Source organism: Stylophora pistillata, chromosome 9 (genome assembly GCF_964205215.1).
Source record: "Stylophora pistillata chromosome 9, jaStyPist1.2, whole genome shotgun sequence".
Lineage (NCBI taxonomy): Eukaryota > Metazoa > Cnidaria > Anthozoa > Scleractinia > Pocilloporidae > Stylophora > Stylophora pistillata.
The window spans coordinates 29,042,442-29,052,808 of NC_142527.1; the positions used below are offsets into that span (position 1 = coordinate 29,042,442).

At 42.3% G+C, this 10,367-nt stretch overlaps 1 protein-coding gene across 1 annotated transcript; it reads right to left on the minus strand.

Moving 5' to 3' along the window:
- Positions 1-6: 6 nt before the first annotated feature.
- On the minus strand, positions 7-1,962 carry LOC111338630 (uncharacterized). Its single transcript, XM_022945148.1, has one exon. It carries the CDS (start codon positions 1,960-1,962, stop codon positions 7-9), a length of 1,956 nt encoding a protein of 651 aa, XP_022800883.1.
- Between the last annotated feature and the right edge of the window lie 8,405 nt (positions 1,963-10,367).

Consider the following 10,367-nt stretch of genomic DNA (forward strand, 5'->3'; position numbering starts at 1 on the left):
ACCTTTCTAAAACATATGTAACATATCAACATCACTCAGCAACTCAAGCTCTACCCCAGTCATCTTGAGACATGCATCCCAAGCCAAACCAGGTGCGGTGTAATACCAACAGGGGTCGAGGTCGTAGTTCTCCTTGCAAACCTTTCGAAAGTTTTCAAAAACGTCGCAGAGAAGGAGAACATCGCTTGGATTGTATAGATTGTGATAATCTCGCATCGTCTTCATTCCAAAGGTTCTCCATACTTCTTGTGCATGACCATACTCTTCTTTAGAGATACCACTACCGCTGAGAACAGAGTAGAAAGATTTAATCGGCGGAAGTTTAGTCTCATCAAGTCTATCGATAGAATTCAACCACTCGTAAGGATAGACACCCTTTCTCTTCAACAGATCAAGCTTCTCTCCATCGAAGTATCTTCCGGTATTCTCAAAAGAGTCACCCTTTTTGGTGAGGTTGTTGACAAGCTGGCCAAGAGAAGAAGCCATAAATTTGAAGCTGTGAATGAAACTCAACCCTCTCTTGACATTAACGTCTTTCTCTTTCTCTTTGTCGAAAAACTTGTCAACCACAACATTCTTTGTGAAGCTGATGTATTTTTCTTCATTGTTGGGAATACAATCAATCTTACCTTCTGAAACGCCGAGATTTCTAACAAAGAGATGTGCGTCATAGTTTGTCAAGTTGTGAAAGATGACAGGAGTGAATTTTGGACGACGGAATCTCAGGTTGCAACTGTTATGTGCAGCTCCTCGAAATTTGCCGGTGTAATGACAATGATCACGAACCTTCTCATATGCCTTCTTCTTCTCATTGAAACCTCCTTTGCAGATCCAACAACACGTTGCGTTTTCAAAGATCTCAGCATCGCTGTCTGTGAAGATCATCTCTTTTCCAGGATGGTTTTTGTAAATGGACTTAGCCTCCTCTTCAAGCATGTTAACAAATATCTGCGTAACATCCTCATCCTCAGACTTTGCTGTGTACTCAACCAGTTTCGAATGTTTGTCATCGAAAGAGCATTTGACAAAGTAGCAAAAACTCACCGGGGTATGTTTCTGCTTCTTCTCGGTGTAACACTCCTTAGGATTCGGTTGAGCGGTGTGTAAAGGTTTAATGGTTGACTCAAAGTCAGCATAGATAGCGAATGGCAGATCCATCTTCCTGTAGTGGTTTTTGAAAAAGAAATAAAATCCCTCATCTGGCATCTTCTCTCTCACAGCCTTATATTCTCGACAGAGTTCAATATGTTTGTCTAACACTTTCTGAGAACTGAAAAAATTAAGACATCTCATACAGATAAACTTCTTGTTGGTATCCCCATTCGATATGAGTCGACTTAGATTTTTGATGAGACAGTAATGCTTTTTCTCACCTTCAGAGAGGAGAAGAAGATTAATCCAAGTCTTGCCGTCAACGTTACTCACTCTCAAGGGTTTCAACCCACCTTCATTCGCATAGACGTTGACAGCAAGACCTGGATTCAGAGTTTCAAAGCGGCGAATACTCTTCACCTCCATCGGAAACGTAATCCCACCCCATTCAAGCTTCTTTGCCTGCTCCCTCAATGTCTTTGAGATACGTTCTTGGTTCTTTTCCACAGGATTCAACGCTCTCGTAACACACCATTTAAAACACTCATTATCCTCATTCTTCATGTTTATGATAGCCTGCTTATTTGCGAGATGTTTTGGTAGCTTAATAAATGAAAAGCCTCTCAAAGGAGTGTATTTCACTGTATGCAAATCCAACCCCGCAATCGAATGTACAACCCAACCGCTCCCCTCTTTTATAAACTTAGCCAAACTCTCCAACATTTTGTTAACACATCTCTGATAAAGCTCTTCTCGATCAGTCTCTTGAAATACAACCTCCACGAAAGATGTAAAATATGCAATATCTATCACAGTCTCACCCGTCGCAGCGTTTTTCTTTAACATGTTACACCTCAGGACGAACGCCATCTTAATACTATTCTGCGTTAATAGAAAATCGATAACGGTCGGTTTTACAGCCTGAAGAAAATCTTTCGGCTTATAACCTTCCACCCCATCAATCGTATACTGATTTGCAAACTTTTTCAATGAAGATCTGCTCCAAACAAATTTGAAACGATGTCGTCTCAATAAGTCAATGAGCTCTGCTCTTCGAAGTCTCGAGTAGCCACGAAGACCACTCTCTTTTGCAATCCGACGAAGTTGTGAAACTGTTTTTCTCCAAAACCTCCTCCTCCTCAATGAAATTAACAATCCCTCTTGAACTCAACAAGTCAATGAGCTCTGCTTTTCGAAGTCTTGAGTAGCCGCGAAGACCCATCTCTTTTGCAATCTGACGAAGTTGCACAACAGTTTTTTTCTCCATTGTATATCTATTATGATGGAAATATTTTCTTTAACCATTTTTAATCCATTTTTCATCACTCGTTTTAAGTGATGAAAACTCTAACACTTAACTCTTCTCTTGAATGCTTCTCTTTCACACGGTAAGCTTCGAAACGGAGAGTAAATTTCCTTCCATCAAGTTCAACGAAGTTTCTTATACTCTCTTTGCGTGATCTAAGCTTCGCTCCAAACACTCCAGGGTTTACATTGAAGTGTTTCGCAGCAGCACTGATTGAGGGGAAAACGAGTTCTTCCCCTTCTGAATCTGTAGGTTGGAGTGTTACTTTTTTCTTTACACCAGTGTATCTTGCGCGAGGAGGTGGAGGATTTCTGACTAGTTCAATCAACTCTCCTTTCTTCTTCTTGAAATATCCTTGCAATCCAATCTCTTTTGCTTTTTCGAGGAGTTCGTTTCTTGACATAGTATTAAGATAATCCAACTCGGGAGGATTTTTGATCAGGTCAATCAACTCTAATCTGTTAAGTAAATAACATCGTTGCAGTCCCATCTCCTTAGACTTTCTCAAGAGTGCACGCTTTGAAAGAGTGTCAAGTTCATCCATCTCATTTTATATCAAACATTTTTTTAACTATCTTTAACTTTTTTGCCACAACGAGTGAGGCCCTGCCTGAAATCAATGATTTTTTTAGGTAGGACCTACCCCCTGAAGTTCTCTCTCATCAATCCACGAGTTTAATTTTTCTGGGTAACCACTCCACTTCACGAAAGCTTTCCCTTTACTCCTTCGAATAACCTTCTCAATGCGGAAAACATCCTGCTTTGCTCTCAACATCTCTTGTTCGTAGAAAGAACCTTTGATCTCTTCCCCGAGCAGATCCTTCAACTTGTAAGTGATCGGGTTGGAATATTGCACCTCGTCAACGACGAAAATCTCCACTGTCCAATTAGGGGTAAATCCTTTGTCGAACACTTTTCGCTTGAATTTGGAGATTCGAACGTGATCGCCAACCGCAAACTTTGGTTTCTCTCGCAATTCGCTCAGATCGCCATAGAGTTTCAGAAAGACGGCATTCTCATTCTTTTTCTTGGAAGCCTCTGTCGGAGTCATACCGATTGATCTGTGTTTTCGATTGTTGTACTTCTTGACAATCTTTGGCAGAATGTCGAGATACTGTGTGTTATTCTGAATGGTAAACTGCTTCCACATCTCCGTTTTGATCGTTCGATTCCACCTCTCACAGACAGACGATTTCTCCTCATTCTCTGTCGAGTACATCTCAACACCTTCAGCTTTCATCAGATCTTTAACATGACTGTTGTGAAACTCCAAACCCTTGTCAACCCAGAGTCTCTTCGGTCTTCTCCCTTCAGCGAAAACCTTTCTGAACCCCTCCGAAACACTCTCACCCTTCTTGTTCTTCAACGGAACGATCCAGCCGTATTTGCTGAAGACATCCAAAACCATCAGCAGATATCTAAAACCCTCATTCCACTTTGCAAACTTTTGCATCTCAACCAAGTCGGAGCACCAAATCTCATCGATTCCTTTGACAATAACGCGTCGTTTTCTGAAGTTTCGCCTCACCGGTCTGTGCAACTCCTCTGCTAATTCCTCTTGCCACCCCTTCTTCCTCTGAGCTTTTTTTTCCCCACACCCAAACCAAGCTTCTGCTTGGTATTGATGATGTTTCTTGCAGCCCAATGCCCCCACTGTCTCTCACTCGTTGGAATCGCATCGAGAGCTTTCAACATCTTACGGTCAGTCGCATTCTTACACTTCTTTGGGTCTGTCTTGTTTGTACAGACGCTGTAATCAACATCATGTTGCATAGCGACAGCGTCAGTCGGTCCCGTTGGCTTATCAAAAATCTCAAGAATCTCACCCGTCTGAGGGTTATACCTCACCTGATTTGCAAGGTCGTTGTACGGTCCTGTATACTTATGACCTGGAAGAGTCCAACCCTTCTTCGGTTTTGGTAGTTTTCCGATAGCTTTGTGAATATCGAAGGATCCTCCTTCATAAAGGGGGTGTGTCGGATCATTAACACCATCGGGAGCATACATTGACATTGGTAACACTTCATTAACATCATAAACACTTCTCCCGATTTTTCTACTCATATCGTTAGCAAAAGAATCGATAGCTTGATCGAGATATTTGTTTGCTGTCTGCTTCATCTTCTTCTTTCCATAGTTAGAATTGACAGCCTTTGCAAGACCGTACTGTCCGAGATTAGCCAACCCCTTCATCCCCATCTCTAACAGCGAAGTGCTGGTCCTTCCTACATCATCAAAGAGCGCCCCGCCTTTTTTTTCAGTGGTGGTAACACCACTAGGAAACCTTACCTTTGTAATGCCACACTCTGCACACTTCGATTTGATCATCGGACGACCGTTTTTTGCAATCTCCCGTCTTTCGCTCCCGGATACAGACTCAGTCTTTTTTCTCTGTTTGACACAATAACTCTTCATCTCTTGAAAAAGCGTTAGATTTCTTCATCGAAATTTCTCATGCATGTCTCCTTCACCTTGTCGAGGAAAAGAAATTCAAAAGGTTTCAGTCTTGAGAACAGATCTGGTTCAAAGCTATTCTCACGAGCGATCATAGCGCGATGGCAATTCATTGCAGGTTTGTACAGGATGAGATGAGAGCAGTTCAATCTGTTGTTGACAGGAGTCTTGTGATATGATTGACTCAGATACACCGGTGAGATTAAATGATGCCTTCCATCAACGAAATGCTTCAAGATATTTTCCTGCACGTTATTAGGAGCAGTGATGAGGTCGTCGAAAATCACAACCTTCCTGCCCACTCTTGGATACTCTGTTGTGTCAAGAATTTCATCAGGATTCATCAGATGCAACACATCATACCCAAGTTTCTGTGAGTGCTGATGCATAATCTTTTGGAGATCTTGTATCAGCTCTTGGTGAATGTTTGGAGTATAGATAAAAATCTGTTCGTAAATGACCAGCGGCTCTCTCAACATGTACATAAGCGTGTTTGTCTTTCCAGCCCCACTCGGACCGGCAATCAACATCCTATACTCTTCATCAAGAAAGTCAACACCGGGTGCTCTTCTCTTTCGATTTCCGTTTGAACTCTCTGTAGTCAATTTTGGAATGTTGACCATTTTAGCTTATTCTACAAGTATCGCTGAAAATATAACTCTTGAATTTGTGAAAGCGAAAGCAAAGCGAAAGCAACACTTATCTCTGAAGATAAGTGTCAACAATGCAAAAGCGAAAGAAACACTTATTCTTCAGAGATAAGTGTCAACGATGCAAAAGCGAAAGAAATACTTATTCTTCAGAGATAAATATCCACTTGCTTTTTTCAAAAAAAATGTTTTAAAGAAAATGTTTGATAATAATAACAATGCAACTCACAAGTATCAAAAAGCTCAACAAAGAGAATGTCATATTCCACGAAGCCGTTGTCAACCAATATGGTCATCAAAGAATCAATATTGAAGCGAAGAATGGTGGAGGGGAAAATACACCAGGACCGTTGGTGATTGAGTCTCCTCTCCTCTTCTCTTTTGGTGTGCAAGAGAGTCGTGATAAAGCTGGTGGTTTCACTGGTTACTCAATCCCCACCTGTCTCTGGGGTGTAGACTATGAACTATCAAAAAAAGAGTTTGATTTTTATGATGGATTGAAACAGTTTAAACATCCGTGTTCTGATCATCTTGAGAAGATCGGATATGAACCTAAAACTGCATCAATGTTGAAACTCCCTCTGATTGAGAAATAGGGAAAACCCCCCATTCTTTATTCAAAGCTCATCATCTCTAAGAAGACGCAGAATATACACACACTTTTCCGATCAAGAGAGAAAGCAAAAGAGAATCCACTTGATTATCTTGATCAATATTGCAAAGTGAAGATGGCGTTGATAATCGAGTCGATCTATATTAGTGAAGAAGCTGTAACGCTGCAGATCAAGGTGAATGACATCTATGTCAAATCACTGCCACAGAGACAACCGTTGGTCACCTTTCATCTGATGAAGAAGATGAAGATGAAGATAAAGACACCCTTTCATCTGATGAAGAGGAAGGTTAGGTCGGCCTGAGGCAGGGCCTACTGTCTACTAAAGAGAAGATCTCACTTTCCTCTTTCGTTTCAAAAGAGGAAAGTATTTAGAAACCTCAAACCTTATTATGCTCGAAGCGTGTTTTATACTGCTTAAGTACTTTAGTCGATTGAAAGATTGGATACAGATCTGTGATTGTATCATCGATGAGTCTCACCTCATTGAGAAACGATGCACTGTCGAACGGTCTTCCTCTCAGATAGGATCTCAGTTCAGTCAAGATCTTCTCATAGGTTGTAAAGGCAAATTTGCTCATATCGATCTTTCTGTCGAACTTCTTCACATCGGTGTACGTCTTGAGAAGGAGGCCAGTGCCTGATATTGTAGCAAGCGGGATTGGGTTCATGGTTATCCCTCCAGCTATCCCTCCGATAACGATGAGCATGGTGCTTCCCAGGTTGCAGAGAAGACTCTTTCGTTTGAAACTCTTGAAGATCTTCCTCGAGCACCACCACTTCTTGTGATAGTGTTTGTAAAGAGCTTTGAGCTCATCGATCTTCTCCTCTCCGATAGAGTAGTCGATACGGTTGAAGTTGAAAATGGTTGCGTCAGTCATTTTATTATGAACATCCCATAATAAAATTAGCTTTTTTATTACTAGCGTAATCTCAATCCTGCTTCACAATCATCAGATAGCTGTCATCAGTTCCATTGAGTTGAACAGAGCTGTTATCTGTCGCTATGCTCAGCGATGTGTTTGCTTGGAAATATAATAGAACGGTATTAGCGAGTGTCTTCCAAGTATTTTTTGTGTTGGGTAGCGCTACCAATATACCGTTTGCTGTGGTCATGAACGGATTGTCCAAGATGAACCTGAGATGTGATAGATGTTTAGACTTGATACCATCGGTGTATGTGATCAGATACATACCAGCGTTGTTGATTATGAGTTTTGTGTTGTCTGAACTGTTTACTGTGAAATCGGCGTTAGCGCTCTGTGATACATATGTGGTATGATCTGATGCTCCATTTACTTAGAATCTTGCCTGTGATGAATTGTCGTGAGCACAGTTTCCTCGATACCAGATCTTTCTTGTTGCGTTTGTCAGCGCTGTTTTGGTTGCTTTTGAATTGATCTTTGTCTGTAATGTTGTTTTGATATCATCAACATATTTCTTTGTGGCTGGGTTTCTACCATCCTTCGGTTCTTTCGCCAGTACGACTTATGGATAAATGTACATTTTTTTGTCATAGAAAGAGTACCATCGATCCCAAACATCTTCAGGCAGACTGTTGTGGTATCCCTTGCTTCCGTAAACCACAACCCAAATCGGAAGTTTCTGATCATAGACCTGCCCTGAATTGTTTTTTATCACGATGTCGAACATCAAATAATTGGGTGTTGCATCACTCCATTTTGTCATATGTATGAGACTGACAATATGATTTGAGAATCGATTGCAGCGCTGCCTTGAAACTGTCTCTACAGAGCTTGTGGCAGTCAGAGTCACAGAGGTTGAATCAACTTTATTGGATTCCCACCACATTTCACAGACAACTGTGTACTCTGATTTCGCGGCAGAGTACATGTTCACACCGAAGCGACTTGAATAGTAACCTTTTGATGTATCGAGAAGAAGATCGAACGGTTTTACGTTCTTTGCAAATCTATGAAAGTCTTTGTAAATTTGTACTTTTCCGGTGATATCATCTTCATCGCTGAACTCATTTCCGATAATCTCGTTCATGATATAATCGAGATCGTTTTTCAGGTTGGTGGTTCTGACGCTGTGAGCAAGGTGGTCATCGACATGTTTTTCAAGGTTGGTTTTGGTCACCCCCACAAGGGTGTCGACATGTGTTTTGTTACATAGATCGCCTCCGCTGCTTGGTGCAGCAGAGTTAATTGCTTTATTTTTACCAAGATTGAGGTTCCCTGTCATTGTGTCACCTGATTTATTAACCTTCGTTTGGGCAAGACTCTCAACAGTTTTGACTGTTTGATCAACGTATTTTTGCTTACAGCTTCGTCATTATCTGCAAAACTATCTGCTAGATTGATTATCTTTCTCTTTCGAGCATCAAGAATCTGAACTTGACTCTGATGATGACTTCCGCACAGGTTGTCGAAACGTCAGTCACTGCCACCGACAACAGTCCTTCTCAGGACTACACTCACCCGGACGATCAGACTACACCTTCACAAGAATCTGTTTGTCGTCTATATTTCTAAAGCTTGACACTGTCTTTTTCACATTGTCAACGTATGTTTGATTTGCATTCGAGAGAGTGGTAATATCGAGTAGACCCTTTAGATGCCTCTTCATTGCCCCTGCTTCATATCGAGAGACGAGTGTGTTTGAGTTCTCATAAGTGGACTGCTGAGCGGTAGTCATACCCAGATAGTTCTCCCTCTTTGAATTAATCACATCGTTACCGTTCAGATCAAGGTTGCCAGTCATCTTTTGACTTCCATCCAAGAGCAACACAGATGTGGTATTTGGTTTTCTTGCTATTTGCGTATTAAATGTGGAGGTATTAAGTTTTGCTGTCAGACCGTTAATTACGGTCGATGTGTCAGCCTTCTTTCCGAGTTCGGTGTTGAGTTTATTCAGATTGACAGCTGCAGTACCGTTTAGGGGTTGATCGGATAGACCGCTAATCTGTCTATCAGCTCCGTGTGAGCTGACGAATTTCAAAGCCTTCTGCAAATCACCAACCTTTGTTTTGTCGAGATAATTTGAAAGATCAACGTTTGAACCGTCAGAACCAGCAGGACCGGCAGGCCCTGCCGGTCCTCTTAATCCTCTTGGTCCTTGTAGACCGGTAGGGCCGGCAGGACCTGTGTCTCCTTTTGAACCGGTAGGTCCTGCTAGTCCTCTTGGTCCTTGTAGACCGGTAGGGCCGGCAGGACCTGTGTCTCCTTTTGAACCGGTAGGTCCTGCTGGTCCTCTTTGTTCTTGCGGTCCTGCGTCTCCCTTTGAACCAGCAGGCCCTGCCGGTCCTTGCGGTCCTCTTGATCCTTGTGGACCGGCAGGGCCTGCGTCTCCCTTTGAACCAGCAGGACCTGCCGGCCCTTGTGGTCCTGTGTCTCCCTTTGGACCAGTAGGCCCTGCCTCACCCTTTTGCCCTTGTTGTCCTGCGTCTCCCTTTTCTCCTTTTGGACCGGCAGGGCCTGGTGGTCCTGCAGGACCTGTTTTGCTTGCACCTCCTTGCCTGTTGAATCGATGATAACCGTCAGAATACCCCATTGTTTGTAACCTCTTCAGAAAGTTTGAAGAGGTTTTTTTTTTGTTTTTGACTCAGAGTCAAACCTCTTTGAAGTATTTTTTGATGAAACGCTCGTTCGCTTCAGTGTCAGTCACTGACAGAGGTTCTGTCACATCGTTGAAGACAGAGTACAAGCTTTGATGAGCAAGAGAGGGTTTCAACCGAATCCTGAGATTTACTTCATTCAAGAAGAAGAGGCAATAGTAACCACACAACACGCTTGTCAATGACTGATAATGTGTGTTGTTGAATGCGTAGTTGACTCCATGTTTGTTACAAAGAATCAACACCTCTTGTGGTGGATCAAGACCGAAACTGTCAAAGTACAAGATGAGATCAGAGCCAAAGACCATCGCCACCCAGTGTGAACCAGGCTCATCTGACTCGTTCAGATTGATGACGAAAGAGTGTCCCATCTCACAATCTTTCACTTGATCCCTGGAAATCACCCCTCCAAAGTTTGGAATCTTGAGGTATTCGACCCAGTTTTGAATGTCAAGGTTTGTGATTGGTCTGTTTTTGAAGGGTGGTCTTTTCACAATATATCTTTTAGTAGTGGCACTCCGTTGAAGGGGGAGTTTCTGCCAAGCAACAGACCCTTTCCTTTCTGCTTTTTTTTCCCTTTCACCCCTCTTCCATTCTGTGGTAGAAATGGTATAGGTGGCTCCCCAAAACTCGGTGGAAACCAATATGGTCTGTTTTGCATTCCCCTGCCGG

Excerpts from the sequence above, each read along its gene's own strand:
- LOC111338630 (XM_022945148.1), bottom strand. The coding sequence starts at position 1,962 with ATGGCGTTCGTCCTGAGGTGTAACATGTTAAAGAAAAACGCTGCGACG.